This window comes from Sycon ciliatum, chromosome 11 (assembly GCF_964019385.1).
Source record: "Sycon ciliatum chromosome 11, ocSycCili1.1, whole genome shotgun sequence".
In the NCBI taxonomy this organism is placed as follows: domain Eukaryota; kingdom Metazoa; phylum Porifera; class Calcarea; order Leucosolenida; family Sycettidae; genus Sycon; species Sycon ciliatum.
The window spans coordinates 8,882,640-8,899,145 of NC_088653.1; the positions used below are offsets into that span (position 1 = coordinate 8,882,640).

Consider the following 16,506-nt stretch of genomic DNA (forward strand, 5'->3'; position numbering starts at 1 on the left):
TCTAGCGGAACGTGGGTGAGCCTCCATACACGGTATGTCGTGATTCAGAAAACGTCTGTACGTGGGTCACTGAGTATCACGTGGTACACACACGTAAAGTACCCACGGATTACGTGGGACTAAACCTCCCTAATGACGGGTTGGCCGCAAAACTCTGCGTACATGTACATTATGCATGATAAGAAGTCATGACTCATGACCTCTGGATTTTTGCAGCCAAGACTGTGCAGTGTGCAGGCTGTGCATATTGCTCATTAACTTGAAAAAATTGAGGTATTGTTGATTTTTCGATCATGATGGAAGGAGAGGTGGAGCTACGGGAGAGATGAGCTGATCAGTCGCAGAGTGAGGTTGACATTGGTTGCATGAGTATGACGATTACGAAGACAGTTGAACATGATACTTTGCAAAGGTAACTCAAACTAATTATTTGAGTGCAGTCATAACTAACTTACTTGGCCCAGCTGGATCAGTAAGGTTCGGCAACGTGCGCTGCATTTCCTGGCCGGAGTCAACATGAGCCAAAGTGTCTTTACTTCGCCGAAAATACTCATCGAATGCATTCAGCGCCGAATCCCCCCCCCCCCCCCCCCCCCCCATCAAATCGCACAGTCGCGTCATTCGATGACCTCCTCGAGATGGCACGCGACGAAGTGTCTCGCTGTCATGTCAAGTACTAGTGCACCCGCAGCGTAGACTGTAGGTCGTCTACTGCCGTACTGGTATGGTGAGTCGTGCAGATCTGGGCCATCATCTGGCCCGCGGAAAGCGCGTTAATTTTTGTGTTTTGAATCTTTTGATCGCAAAACTTATTTCTTCTGACTGCTGATTGACAAAACAACCTTGCCTACTACATGCAAAGACTAGATGAGAACTGAGGCGAGTTTCAACCAGCTAAAATATTGTTTACTGCAATGTCAATCAAAATAATACGATTCAACCAATGGCCCAGTGCGGAGCCTGGGACTGGACAGTTTTTTTTGCAGACGTTCAACGCCGCAAGCAGTGCCAGTGTGGTCGTTGTGAAGTAAGGCAACAGCAGCTTGTGCATTGCTGGGGACAAAACTGTGACTCCGAACTTTCAAGAGCCACTCTCTCCGTGTCATTTCTCAACCCGCTGCTCCTCCGGGGTCTCTGACGGCAGCGCATCTACTTGTAGGCGTACGTGAGCGCACTGTAGCAATGTAGCCGGCTGCAGGACTGAACAACGTATTACCTGCGTGTGGTGCTGATCTCAGCGAGCGAGCGAGGACCTCTCCATCAGGTACCAATTATTGGCCTACAATAGTGGCTAGTAGCTAATACCACGCGGGCTACAATCAGCTTGTGCCACACACACACACACACGCACACACACACACACACACACACACACACACACACACACACACACACACACACACACACACACACACACACACACACACACACACACACACACACACACACACACAGAGAGTATGGCAACGATGTCCTGGGAGCAAAGGCTGCAGCAATTCGTCGAAGCTAAGGGTACGGTGAAGCAATTCAGCTACTTGTGGGTTTTTTTTACGTTTTGTTTGTTTTAATTATTTTGTTTCCATGCACATACAGTCTTGGACAAAGAAATCCAAAAAACTAGTGCCAATCCGCGAGCCAAAACTAGTGCCAACCCGCGAGCCAAAACTAGTGCCACGTCTCCATTTCATTAACCAGTACATCATGCACGTTCCCAAAACTGGTCCGAGGGCCGCATGAGCCGTATGAGCCTTGGCGCTACTTTCAAGGGTTGGATTTCTTTGGCGACGACTAGTTTGCACAACAGAACGGACTGAAATTGGCAACATGCGGCACAGTTAGCCATGCAGCGAGTGATCTTGGTGATCCGGCAATGCATTGGCGAGTGGTGTGGACGACTCCCGTCACTTGCCGAATACCCACCTGGCTGTCACCCAACAGTCTTGTCGGTCATGCTCGTGATTCGTCGTTACTATGACCGGATACTTCTGCAGTGTTGTTCTGTCTGCACCCAGCTGGATAAGGTTCGGCAACGTGCGCTGCATTTCCTGGGAGTCGACATGAGTCAAAGTGTCTTTACTTCGCCGAAAATATTCATCGAATGCATTCAATGATTCACCCCGCCACCCCGCCATTCCTTTCGTTGTACACGCTCCCGATGCCTGATTGCGAGGCTAGCGCCGAGACCTCTGGTTGGTCGAGTGGCTCTCAGTGCGTCGGTCACGTATTTCCTACAACCTCTGTGTCTTGTTTTGTGTTGTTCTTGGCCACATGTTTCCCAGCAGGGCTGTGTTCACAGTGAAAAAGAAAATGAGAAAGACTCTAGTTTCAAAACGCAATCAATAGTACAAGCTGGATCGACATACTGTAAATATACAAAATTTCGGCGCTGCAAAATTTCGGCACTTCACGATTTTTGACATTTCGGCGGCGATTTATTTTCGGCTTGGGGTAGAGGGCATGGTACATGGTATAGTGCGACAGATGCTGTGAAAAATTTCATCGGCGTTTTAATTTAGGCGTTTTGGGTGGGTGCCGAATATAGGCGAAATTTAATAGCTGCCGAAAATTTGAATATCTACAGTACCAGGCTTTTTGACTGTCTACATATTTCTTCTAGCAGAATTTTTGTTACTAATTTTTGTAAATTAGGCTAGGGTGGAGAGCCAAGGATTCATTTATAAGAAGAAAAGAGGGCCAAAGAGCTACAAGTTACGCTATAATATCCACTAACACCACTGCAGTTACATTACAAGATGGGCTAGAGCTGAGATGTGCTAGAGCTGATTGCCAGTTAGGTGTAGAACGTCAGTACCGTCGGTCAGTGTCGTGCAATGTTATCGCATGAACTTATTGTAAAGTAACTGCAGTGCTGTTACTGCATAATTATAACGTAACTTGTAGCTCTTTGCTCCTCTTTTTCTTCTTATAATTGACTAAAGAGTATTTAGTATTGTATGGGTGTATGCAGCAGCTTGTCCAGTTGATTGCACTATTAAAACTACAGGGAAACAGCTGTCTAAGACGACCGCTCCAGGGACCTTCAAAATGTGCTCTCTGTTACCAGGTGCTCCCCTTATCCAGGGTCATTTGACTGGAAATAGCATCCCTTGATCCTGGTTTCAGTGGTCTTCTAGGACAGGTGGTCTTCTGGGACAGGTGGTCTTCTAGGACAGGTGGTCACCTTGACAGGTTTTAGTGTATTGTCTCCTCGTCGCTTGTTCAAAAAAAAAGACTCTGCGTTCGCTTTTGTTCTGATCCAGGTAGCAGTACCAGTGCTGGTGCTGGTGCTGGTGATGGTGCCGGGCCATCGGGCGCAGTGTCGGCCGCATCGGAGGCGGACGTGGAGCAGATGACGGCGCAGTGCATTGCCGACTGGCATACGCCGACTGCTGCCGCCGCTGCAGCATCCACTTATCAGCACATACCTCGATTCTACAGAAAGGTACAGTGTGAAACTCTGCAGATTCTTTTGCATTTCTTTTCATGTTTTCTTTTTGAAACTCGGATGTTGAGCAAATAATAAATAATTCTTTGTTGCCATCTTCCATAGGTCCGTCAAATAGTAGTAATAGGTTTTTCATTTGACCCGACGAGACCATGCGACGCTTGCAGACAACAGCACGAACAGTTCACCAGCCACACTCCACGAAAGCAAGTAGTATTACTCCTGACAAAACTTGTTTCGTTCCATAAAGATGACGGGGAACTCATCAGAGGAGAAGCAGTTGTTGAATGATGGAGTTAAGCTGAATAATGCAGTGGCGGGTTTAGGGGGGGGGGGGGGGGTGGGCGGGGGGGGCGCCCCCCCCCCCCCTCAAAAATTTCGACCTAGGTTTCGAAAAATAAAAGGCAGCTGCGCAGGGCACCGGGCCGGTCTAGCTAGACTAGGCTCGGGGCGCGCGCGACCTGAAACGATTGTCCAAAAGCGGTTGCACGGTACGGTGCTCGAGCTGGTGTTGATTGTACTGTACACTACAGACTACAGACTAGTATAGTACTGTACACTACAGACTACAGACTAGTATAGTACTGTACACTACAGACTACAGACTAGTATACTGTACTGTACACTACAGACTACAGACTAGTATAGTACTGTACACTACAGACTACACACTAGTATAGTACTGTACACTACAGACTACAGACTAGTATAGTACTGTACACTACAGACTACAGACTAGTATAGTACTGTACAGTGTACAGAGTAGAGTCTACGTACAGTGAGCATGCACGGCTACAGAAACACGGTGACCATGGTTACCTAACTGTGTACTGTTGAGTGTTGTAGAGTGTGATCCCTGCTGGGACGCGCTCGACGCGTCTTCAACGGTACAAACATCGAAGAAAAGTCTTCGATCGAGTCAACCAAAACACGATTCGAATGCCAAGGGCTCAGGCGATCATCCTCGTTCGAATCGTGTTTTGATTGACTCGAAGGCTTTTCTTCGATGTCTCAGGGACATCCCAAAAGGCCAAGCTCTAGCCAGCAGAGCCTGGAATTTTTGTAAAGCGTTCCTGTCGCGGCGCAACTCCTGCTGCCGCTCCAACAGGAAACAGTGGGAGTGATGAAGTCGCTGTTATTCCAGTTGAACTTTCGGAGCGGACTGACAGTCACACTCCGCCAGACGTGGAAGAACCTGTTGTCAGCGAGCAGCCAGAACATGAAGAACAGCGCACAGTCAACAGCGCACGGAAGGGACCAGGGACACGTATCACTCTAAAATCAGAGGGGAGAGCGTTCCAGAGAATGCTTCCCCGAAACATCATGGTCGATCGTCCCGCAGGCCCACGAAGAAAGGGAACTTGAAGCAAGTTTGACCCCTTGTCCCCGTGTGGTGCGCTGATCCTCCGGAACAGTCTCTGGGGCCGTTCGGGTGAATAACTGTTGAAGAAGGGGGCTACAGGAGGAGCTTCTTGACATCGGTTTTCAAAATGGCTGACCTGGGACAGTAGCATGATGTCATGTACCCCCACCCCATCCCGCCTTGATCCCGGCCGCAACCCCCCCGCCCCCCTCAGCCAAATCCTGGACACGCCACTGTAATGTTATTTTATAGAGAAGATGCCAACGCAAGGTGTAAGCACTCAACTATCTCACATATGTGACAAATCAACACAAAGAGGAATAGTGCAGAATGGAGGTGTTATGAACCCTACCATACTTAACTATCACAAGTGCTAAATCGATCACAATGCGAAGGAGAGGTACACAGGCATAGGTTGCGCTAGTTTACACGTCACAAAGAGTACTGAGGTGGTGACAAAGATAGGTGAAAAGTAGACGCCAAGTGAAGGCCAACAAATCATCACGGACGTCTAACGTCACATCTGAAGATTGCTGACTGCACAAGACAAATACTTCACGAACCTCGATGATTGAAATTCAGCTTCAGCCAACGGTAGGTGAAAGGAAGGCTGCTGGGTGTGACATAGAACTGTGGGCTGCTGAGGCGACGTATCCATCTAGATCTTGACTGCAGGGTTGGCGTCTAACGCTATAATCCAAGCAGCAGATCACATCCTTCCTCTGACAATGGCAGGTTTCCTGGTCCAGGATAAGTCATAATTCTTTGTTGCCATCTTCCGTAGAACTGTGGGCGGCTGAGGCGACGTATCCATCTAGATCTTGGCTGCAAGGTTGGCGTCTAACGCTATAATCCAAGCAGCAGATCACATCCTTCCTCTGACAATGGCAGGTTTCCTGGTCCAGGATAAGTCATAATTCTTTGTTGCCATCTTCCGTAGAACTGTGGGCGGCTGAGGCGACGTATCCATCTAGATCTTGGCTGCAAGGTTGGCGTCTAACGCTATAATCCGAGCAGCAGATCACATCCTTCTTCTGAAAATGGCAGGTTTCCTGGTCCAGGAGAAGTCATAATTCTTTGTTGCCATCTTCCATAGAACTGTGGGCTGCTGAGGCGACGTATCCATCTAGATCTTGACGGCAGGGTTGGCGTCTAACGCTATAATCCGAGCAGCAGATCACATCCTTCCTCTGACAATGGCAGGTTTCCTGGTCCAAGAGAAGTCATAATTCTTTGTTGCCATCTTCCATAGAACTGTGGGCTGCTGAGGCGACATATCCATCTAGATCTTGACTGCAGGGTTGGCGTCTAACGCTATAATCCGAGCAGCAGATCACATCCTTCCGTTGAGTGTTTACACCTTGCGCTGGTATCTTCTCTATAAAATAACATTATTCAGCTTAACTCCATCATTCAACAACTGCTTCTCCTCTGATGAGTTCCCCGGCATCTTTATGGAACGAAACAAGACTTGTCAGGAGTAATACTACTTGCTTTCGTGGAGTGTGGCTGGTGAACTGTTCGTGCTGTTGTCTGCAAGCGTCGCATGGTCTCGTCGGGTCAAATGAAAAACCTATTACAAATAATAAATAGTCAACTATGCGTATAACGACACTCGGCGGGGCATATTTTACTCCCAGAAAGGTGGCAGGCCTGACAATTTGTTCTATGCCTGCGTGGCCACACGTACACTGTAGAAGCAGACATTTTCGGTGGTGTAATTTTTTTGGTATTCTCCAAAATTGGCGTTTCGGCGGAGGGAAATTTTAGGTTAACCCGTTTTCCAGGTAAGTGTACTAATACCGACATTTTCGGTTGCGTTTTATTTTAGGTAAAAATTGTCCGCACCGAAGTTACCGAAATAAAACACCACCGAAAATTTCTGCTCGTATGTGTTTCCTCTACACTGTTCAGTGTCCGGATGAGAACGATGCAGTCCGTATGAGAGTGAGAGAGGAAGCACGGTAAGCATGCTATAATTGTTATGATGATGTCATGCTTTGCTCGTCTCGTGAGAAAATGTGATACAATGTGCACTCTGATGTAAAATTTGTACTCTGTTTTGCATTTCTGTACGCTAGTGTTCAACCACGCATGCTCGGTTTTGGGTGCGTGCGCGCCTGCGTGTGTGTGTGTATGTGTGTGTGTGTATGTGTGGTCATTGGACGTGTGTGTGTGTGTGCATGTGTGTGTGTGTATGTGTTGTGTGTTTGTGTGTGTTTGTGTTGTGTGTTTGTGTGCGCGCGTGTGTGTGTGTTTGTGCACGCTCTTGTTTTTTCTGGTTGTTTTCAGAGCACGTCATGTGCAGCGCCTCAGCAAGGAGATGTTGACGAACAGCGACCTTGATGTGAGTGTATACTTTCAAAGCAGAACTTTTCGGTGGTGTTTGATTTTCGGTAACTTCGGTGCCAACAATTTTTACCGATAATAAAAAGCACCGAAAATTTCGGTACAACCAATACTGTATACATGTAGTACTAGTACACTTACCTGGAAAACGGGTTTTACCGAAAATTTCCCTCCACCGAACCGCCGAATTTGGAGAATACCGGAAATATTACTTGGTCCGCGTCAGCAGTATTGTCGCTTATCTTTCGACAATTTGAACTTAGACTTTGGACATGAACGCGTGCACCTGAAGTGATAAAACTTGGTACGATGGACGGTAAGGTATAGAATGACAAATAGCTGCGAAGAATTTATTGTCCAAGGAAGGGTTCATAATTTTTTCGGTCCTCCTCGTCGCTGCTCTCGGCGCTGGCGACAAATATTTTTGCTCGGGATCGACTCTCTAGCTTTTGCAAGCTCATCTCTCTTCCTCTCCGCTGCCTGGCTATTTTCTAAAGAGAAGTCGATCGTGACGGTCGCCTTCTCTATAGGACTTCGCCTGGGCAGCACGACAGCCTGTGTGGTTCAAATCAGACGCCGTTCTTTGCAAGATTTTATTTTGAACGACGACGACGCCTACAGTACATGTACTTGCAAATCTCCACGACGCGCTGGATACTCCGAGCGAGGAGCTGGAGGTAAGGGAGCTGCGATCTCAGCTTGATGAGCGATCCCTGAGGTGAGCGATCTCAGCCGTTCAGCAAAATGGAGCTGATTCCGAGTAGCCGATTACTTTCTTGTGGCTTGCGCTTCTCTTGCCTGCACTGCGTAACCAGATAATCTATTTTGATGCGGCGCTGTATCAATCAGAATCACCCACCTGTCGCTCTCGAAATCCACTCGAACTCTAGCTAGACCTTTCAGGTACTAGCAAACTAACTTGCTAACCAAAATTGGGATGAAATGGGCTGCCAAGTAAGCATTGGCGACATATAAACAAAGCTGAATGATAAGCGACAATATCGCTGACGCGGACCAAGTATGATACGTTACTATTTATTCGTGAAGACTTGGGAACAGAAACAAAACATGTCATGAGAAAGAACAACAGGAAAAAGAAGCACACTCAACTAATCCGTGTGTGTGCGTGCATGCAGTACAACTATGACGTAATGAATATAGATACACATCACGCCCCTTCGAGATGTTGCGAAACCTGTGACAGCAACATCTATCATAAATAAAACAAAATGAAGAATGAAAACAACAAAGCAGAGACAGCAGAAATTGACATTAGTGATCAAGAGTGTCAATCATAGGACTGTCCATGATGCGAACCAATGTTTAAACGCTGGGGTGGCTTGCGCTGACGTGCGCTGCGGCGGGACGGCGGCGGCGGGGAAGAGGAGTCAGCAGCAGCCGGTTGGACAACAAGCGGTGCAGGCACAAGTGGGCGATACGGACGCAGGAATCTGCGGTTCCGCCAATAAATGCGACCACTCGGCAACTTCACTAGGTAGTCCCGATGATTACCGACAGCAACAATGACCCCACGAATAGACCACTGCTTGGTGCGCGGATGCTGAACATCCACGTGGGTGCCGAGGCGGAGCTGCGGCAACGAGCGACGAGTTGACGACTTGTCTGTGACGGCATCGTCGGATGGCATGGCAGTCTCATCACGTGTCGTCGCTTTGGAGAGCCAGGATGAATCAAACTCCTTCCAATGTGCAATGACGAATGACTGGAGAGAGCGGCCATATAGGAGCTCAGCGGGGCTCTGACCAGAGGAGCCAGGTGTGTTTCGCCATTCCAGTAGCCCTCGGCGGAAGTCATCTGTGTCAAGATTGCCATTCCCGGTTGTCTTGGTGATAAGACGCTTCATGGCTTTGACAGCAGCTTCGGCGTGCCCATTACTCTGCGGGTAGTGGGGAGAGGACATGACATGGTTTACCTGCCAGCGCTTACAAAACTCAGCAAACTTATGCGAGGAGAACTGGGGACCACCATCTGTACACAGCACAGCAGGAACACCAACATCAGAGAACCAGCGACGGAATGCTAGTATCACGTCATGCGATGAGGTGGTGCGGCCAGTACGCGCGACACAGGGCCAACCGGTCAAACGATCTGCATACACAAGGAAGTCGTGACCTTGACAAGTGAACAAATCGGCAGATGCACATTCAAACGGTAGTGTCGGGGTGCGGTCGTTCAGCAGGGGCTCAGCTGGCTGGGACGACTGGTGTTCGCGGCAAGCAGGACAAGAACGAACGAGTGTATCAATGTCCTTGGTGATACCGGACCAGTATACAAGCTGACGCGCACGAGACTTAGTACGCACTAGGCCTTGGTGTGAAGCGTGGAGGTTGTGCAATACCTGAGCACGCAATGATTCAGGAACAACAATGCGGTTGCCCTTCAACACAATGCCATGGTCGACGGAGAGATGCTCACGTCCATTCCAGTACGCACGTAACGGAGCAGGCAACTTCTGCTGGCGATCAGGGAATCCAGTCAAGATACACTCAATCAATGACTGGTACGTGGCATCTGCAGCTGCAGCTTCCCGCAGCTCTGCAACCTTGAGATTCGCGTTCGGCTCAGTTTCCGAGTGCACCATGCAGATCTGAATGCTGCGGCAATGAAGCGACGGGGCTTCACCAAGCTCATCAGTGGTGGAAGGAATGCCAACAGGATTCCGGGACAGCGCATCGGCGAAGGCATTTTCAGAACCTTTTCGCCAAGATGCCTGCAGCTGATAGGCTTGGAGCTTGAGGCGTAATCGTAGAAGACGCGGGTTCTCGATCTGATCCAACGAATATGAGTTGATGATCGGAATCAGGGGCTTGTGGTCGGTGACGACTTCAAATGGCGCACCAGACAGGTAGATGCGGCATTTGCGCACGGCCCATACTACAGCGAGCATTTCCAACTCGATGACAGCATAACGTGTTTCAGCATCAGACAGGTAGCGGGATCCACACTGAATAATACGCCACTGATCATTCTGCTTTTGCCAAAGCACGAATCCGAGACCTCTTAGAGCGGATGCATCGGTTTCAAGCCGGAGGTCTTGACCAACTTGATAGAAAGCGAGAACCGGAGGAGACAAGAGAGCTTCCTGTGTCCGTTCAAACGCTGCAATGTGGCTAGCGTCCCACATGAACTCACGGGAGGTCTTGAGCAGGCCACGCAGAGGATTGGTCAACTCGGCTAGATGTGGAGTGAACTCGCCACATTGGTTCACTAGACCGAGGAACGAACGGAGATCGGTTCTGTTGGCGGGTACTGGAAACTGGCGAATACCGGACGTCTTATCATCGTCGACGACCCAGCCATCAGGCGTGACATTGTAGCCGCAGAAATGGACACGTTGCGTACCGAACACAAACTTGGCGGGGCTGAACGTGATACCATGCTCCCTGGCGCAGAGCAGAATCTCGCGCACGTGGCTGACATGCGACAGAAAGTCGTCGTCGTACGCTAGGCAATCATCGACTACCTTGCCGAGACGCGGGATGGCAGAGAACGCAGCATCAGTGCGCCGGTTGAACTCATCCCCAGCAGATATTAGACCCTGCGGGTTCCGTAGATAACGATATCTGCCGTACGGGGTGATAAACGTGGTGAATTCCTGAGCAGTGTCACTGAGAGGAATCTGCCAGTAGCCGTGCCTTGCATCGAGCTTCGTAAAGAACTTAGCAGAGCCAACTCCAGAGACAACGTCACGTGCCGTATGTACGGGATGCGCGGGACGACGGACTTGGTCATTCAGCCGCTTGAAGTCAACTGTGAGGCGCTTCTCAGTGCTGCCCTTCTTGTCTACTATGACAATCGGATGGCACCATTCACTGGGCTCCGTCACTGGTTCAATAATCCCGTCGCTGACCATGCCGTCGAGCTGCGTCTTGATCTGGTCACGGAACGCATACGGTATTGGTCGAGCAGTGTACACACAGGAAGGCTTAGAATCATGCTGTAGCTCAATTTCCATTGGCGGACCTTCCATTGGCTTCAGACCGGAATCCGAGAAAACGTCAGCGAACTCTTGCAGGAGCTGCTCACGTGTCCGCGCTAACTCAGCATCACTAGGATGAGCGCATGACGAAACAGCTGCACAGATCTTGGGTGAAGATGCACCCTCGTGTTCAGCGGTGAATTGGACTGGCCAATCAGGTGGGAGAAACTTCAGCGCACGCAATGAGGTATGAGAGAGCAGGGCATCGTGTAGACCCTTGTACACATGGATGACGGTTTCATGCTGCGTCTCACCGACTCGTAGAGTCGCACGTATTTTGCCCAGGTTGCGTAGCGGCTCACCGGTCACAGCCTGCACACAGTCGTGGTCGTCATCTAAGTTCTCGACGAACCCACCGATCTGCGTGAGGTGCTCCTCGCCAATGGCATCAACGTCACTGCCTGTGTCTGGTGTCCAGGACAGTTGGGATGGATGATCCTCTGTTTGCAGCATGGTCGAAACAGGTACTGTGCGACGGTCCACGCGAGACGCACGCTGTAGCTTCAGCTGTCCAAGCTTGGCAGCAGAGCTAGTCTTCGGCTGTTTCTGGCCCTTGCACATTCGCTGAAAATGCCCAACGCCGTGACAGGAGTTGCACTTCTTGCCCTTGGCAGGACATACAGATTTCGTGTGGTCAGAACGACCACAATTTGGACAAGTGGACTTGGCCACACTTGATGTCTCACTTGGCTTAGAGTCAGCTGGCTTGTGACGTTTCTGCTGCTTGTACGCCGACTGCTTGGCAGCACTTGCCTGGAGGCCAGGACTGGGCATGTGTGCCTTGGTGTGGTATGCTGCTTCCTCCGTCCGACAGAGGGTGACAGCCTGGTCAAGCGTGAGACCATGAGTTGCGAGCAACTTGTGTCGCGTCTCATCGTTCCGCACACCAATGACGACGCGGTCGCGCAGAGATTCCTCCTTGAGGGTACGGCCGAGGCCTTTGCACTGCGCACAGCAGCGAGCATCACACGTTCCACATAGGCTGTGTGACAAGAAGTCGCATGCACTTTGTAGTTCACACAGGGCTGTGTAAAACGCATCAAATGATTCTCCAGCTTGCTGGACACGCTGGTAAAACTCTATGCGGTCCAACAGTGGGTTACGTTGCCGTCTGATATACGCCTGAATGCGCTCCAGCATCAGGTCAACGTCAGCTGAAGCTGGTATGCAAATAATATCCTCTCGGATAAAACGTCGCAGCTCCTCATCGAAACACTGACGGAGTGTTGCCACTCTGGCCTCACGAGCCTGGCTGGCCAAATGCTGGCAAACACTAAAATCTCTCCAGCTTTCAACGAAGGAGTGAAAATCAGCCAGCGTCGCAGACGACAATAAGTGTGGGCAGGAAACACTGTTCACTGGCCGTGGTGCTGAGGTCTGCGAGGTGGACTGAGCTGGTGCTGAGGGCTGCGGAGTGAACTGAGGCTGCGATGGTGATAGCGACCTGCTCTGAACATTCTTGAACAGATCTTGCATCGCCTTATCACGAGCCTCAGCTGCACGCATCTGCTGCTCCATAAATTTCATCAGGACACCCATTTGAGATTCCTGCTGTCGCTCGGTCGCGGAGGACAGGTCAAATCCGGTATCGTCCTGTGATTGTTCCATTACGATTAGTCACTCGTCCACGAGTACGAACAAATACACTACTAAAATAATTCAACTGAGACAGAGTTTCGATCGCGGAAACTACTACTTCATACGGAAAAACCAACTGGGCCCGTGCAAACACTACAAGGTGCGGACACAAGGCACGGACACAGGAAAGAACAAGTTCACTGCGCCATGATACGTTACTATTTATTCGTGAAGACTTGGGAACAGAAACAAAACATGTCATGAGAAAGAACAACAGGAAAAAGAAGCACACTCAACTAATCCGTGTGTGTGCGTGCATGCAGTACAACTATGACGTAATGAATATAGATACACATCAAAGTACACCACCGAAAATGTCTGCTTAACAGTATACTGTATAGTGTATAGTGCTGCATTGAGTCACCGAGTCACTCAGTCACTCAGTCACTCTGAGTCACTCAGTCACTGAGTCACCGAGTCACTCAGTCACTCAGTCACCGAGTCACCGAGTCGCTGAGTCACCGAGTCACTCAGTCACTGAGTCACCGAGTCACTGAGTCACCGAGTCACTGAGTCACTGAGTATGGCTGCTTTCCCCACTTGTTGAGTTGGATTTGGGCCATTCACGTGCATTCAAAATCTTGCGGGTGTGTTGACACCCACTCTGTGTGTGTGTGTGGGTGCGTGAACATGCCTACGCATGTGTGAAGTACTTACTGGCGACTGACACATTTTCCACACTCACTTATTCCTATTATCGCTGCCATTGCTGCCGCCTCCAGTGCTGCTGCTGGTATTGTTGTTGTTGTTGTTGTTGTTGTTGTTGTTGTTGTTGTTGTTGTTGTTGTTGTTGTTGTTGTTGTTGTTGTTGTTGTTGTTTTTGAATTCTTTATTCTCACGATGGTACCATCGCCAATGAGACATCGTTGTTGTTGTTGTTGTTGTTGTTGTTGTTGTTGTTGTTGTTGTTGTTGTTGTCGTTGTCGTCGCCGCCGCTGCCGTCGTCGTCGTCATCGTTGTTGCCTTTGCCGATTTCGTCAATGTTATACTTCGTGCTAAACAATTGAGAGTCCTCAGGCTAGGTAGAGTGCTCAATATTCATTTGAATAGAGCTATCTCTTACACACGACACAGAGCACCACACATCTGATCATTCGCGGTAGCTAGTAGTTTCATGCCCGTAGGCGATCATCAGACAACTAAACCTTCGTGTCATGGTGTTCAGGGGCGTCGCACACGGTACGGTCACTACGGTATTGACCGTACCACTCTTTGCCCCGAGTACCCCATGAATCAATAAAATGCACTTATTTGAGCTCTGAATTTCCAAATTTTTGGCTCAGCCACCCCTCTCTCGCGCGTAAATAGTACTTCAGATGGCTGACCGTATCACACTAAAATACCTTCCAACGCCCCTGGTGTTTGTTGTCCGTTACCCAGGTTGTCTGGGCTCTTCTACAGAGGCAATACTCCAGTCAGGAGAATGAAGAGAAGGTGAGTTGTTGTTGTTCTGTTGATCCGCCGCTGTGGTGGTCAGTGTGTGAACTGCACGTGGGGCGTGGGTCAGTGAAGCTTGCTCTGTTGTCAAATAACCAAGAGTTCATAGCCAAAAGTGTTCAGCTCGACCAGCTCTCACCTAGTGGTGAAACGGTCACACGTGTGTCCGTTTATTTCTCTCTCTCTCTCTCTCTTTCTCTCTCTCTCTCCAATTCTCTCCGACTCTCTCTCTCTCCCCAATGCAGATGATCAATTTTGACGACTTTGTGCGCGTAGGCCAAGAGGCCGGCGAAAAGTTCAGGTAAGGCTGTAGCTGGGCCTTCCGGTCGGTCACCTTTGCACCCTCCCCCTTCACCGTCATTGCCGCTGTCGTCGTCGTGGTTTGAAATCTTTATTCTCACGATGACCAGTGGCCAATAAGAGGTGTTGTTTGATTTCTTTATTCTCACTTGTTGTTGGCGGTGGTGGTGGTGATGCTGCTGTTATTGTTGCTGCTGCTGGTGCTGCCGCCGTTGCTGCTGTTGCCATTGTCGTTGATGTCAACTTTTTTGTTGTTGCTAACGTAATTCTCATCGTCATTCTCATTTTTTTCTCATGGTTGTTGTCATGGTTCATGCAGCTCTTACTTCACTCCCATGGTGTATGCAAAGCTCTACCAGCAAGACCCCCGTGGCCGGTAAGCTGTTCTGGAGTACAGCCATGCAGCCATGCAGCTGTACAGCTTAGCTAAAGCTAGCTACGCATACAAGTTTTATTTTCGGTACACGTACAAGTGGACTTTGGCCACTGGCCCTGGATTCTGCATTCACAGCACGTACCGTGAACTGCGATGCCTAGGCCATTAGGCACAAGCATTCACATACTGAGTGAGGGTCGAAAGCTTTTAGGGTGGGGTTTGGGGGTGGGGGGGGGGGGGGCATGCTCCCTGTCGCCCTCACGGACTAAGTGCCTGGCACTTCTGCACTTTAAACCTTTTGAGAAGTGGGTTGGGTGGAGGGGGGGGGGGAGGGGGAGGGGGCACATGCTCCCTGTCGCCCTTACGGACTACCAAGCGCCTGGCACTTCTGCACTTTCAACCTTTTGAGAAGTTTTGACACTGTGGAGCTTACCGTACGTGCAGCCTTCGACTCCTGATGTAACAAACACCATTGTGCAGGAGAATTAGTTCTTTATAGCCGAAGTTTGTTATAACAGAAATGCACTCACACTATACAAGCAGCAGGTCATGACTGGCAAGTGGCCCACGACAGAATGAATGCACCTGGTTTACATACGGCCCTACGAGATTTGGTTTGTTATAACCGAAACTGTTCGCTATAAAGGGTCAGCTTTGTGCGGGTTCAAACAGGGACATGGACACTGGTTCGCTATATCACGTAATTCGCTATATGTATGTGCGAGTCTGTTATAAGTGGAGTCGACTGTATATCTTTAAAAAAAGACGGGCTCCCTCTTCAGGCCAGCAATGGATCAGCCACTGATGTGCCTATCTGTCTCTCCGTCTTTCTTCATTTCTGTGTGTCTGTGTGTGTGTCTGTGTGTGTGTCTGTGTGTCTGTCTGTCTGTCTGTCTGTGTGTCTGTCTCTCTGTGTATCAATGTCTTTCTTGCACCTCCTCGTCTCTCTTTCTCCCAGGTTACCCATCAGTCGCCTGTATGCCTACATAATGAGAAAAGGTAGGGAGGTTTGAGTTTCATGTTATTAAAAACTCGGGTGTTGAGCCAATAGTACTATGTAAAGAGAAAAGGACCTATTTGACTGTATATTATCATATCGTTACCTTGGTGGACTGTCAGTCATAACTAGTAGCTTATAGGTCCTTTTCTATTTCATGTTATTAGTTTGAGAGCACTGTGACGCAAGCGTTCGTGAACGTTGGAAAAGTTGGACAAGTTTTGAACTCCTTTCAATGCAGATTTGTGCGCGCATAAACAATATCCTGAATGAATATAGCCTAAACTAGTAAACTTGCATGTTGTTTTGTGATGTTCTGTATTGATGTTGCATGGTGTCTATTGAAGGACAGTGTTTGTACGTATGAAGATATGTGTCGGCACGCACTGACCTAGGCCACACTCACCTACAGTGTTGAACGGCTGAACAGGATACTCTGTGTGTGTGTGTGTGTACGTGTGTGCACATCTCTCCATCTCTGCATTACAGTCTGGCTGCAGCAGACGCGCATAGGCCTGAGTCTGTACGACTCGCACGGCACCGGGGTTCTCCTTGAAGTCGTAAGTTTACAACTACACATGATCATTGTGTACCCCAGGCA

At 49.3% G+C, this 16,506-nt stretch overlaps 1 protein-coding gene across 4 annotated transcripts in view; it reads left to right on the top strand.

Moving 5' to 3' along the window:
• Nucleotides 1-866: 866 nt before the first annotated feature.
• LOC135827588 (serine/threonine-protein phosphatase 2A regulatory subunit B'' subunit gamma-like) overlaps nucleotides 867-16,506 on the top strand; it is a 33,840-nt gene continuing 18,200 nt past the window's right edge. Inside the window, exons 1-9 of one of the 4 annotated variants that reach the window (XM_065340055.1) lie at nucleotides 868-1,512; nucleotides 3,261-3,442; nucleotides 6,723-6,772; nucleotides 7,101-7,155; nucleotides 14,176-14,229; nucleotides 14,478-14,533; nucleotides 14,852-14,908; nucleotides 15,867-15,907; nucleotides 16,395-16,465. In XM_065340055.1, the coding sequence (XP_065196127.1) occupies nucleotides 1,461-1,512; nucleotides 3,261-3,442; nucleotides 6,723-6,772; nucleotides 7,101-7,155; nucleotides 14,176-14,229; nucleotides 14,478-14,533; nucleotides 14,852-14,908; nucleotides 15,867-15,907; nucleotides 16,395-16,465 (618 nt within the window). In that variant the 5' untranslated portion in view covers nucleotides 868-1,460. Of the gene's footprint in view, nucleotides 1,513-3,260; nucleotides 3,443-6,722; nucleotides 6,773-7,100; nucleotides 7,156-14,175; nucleotides 14,230-14,477; nucleotides 14,534-14,851; nucleotides 14,909-15,866; nucleotides 15,908-16,394; nucleotides 16,466-16,506 lie in introns of all 4 variants that reach the window. The other 3 variants (XR_010555508.1, XM_065340057.1, XM_065340056.1) reach the window with 3 other exon arrangements.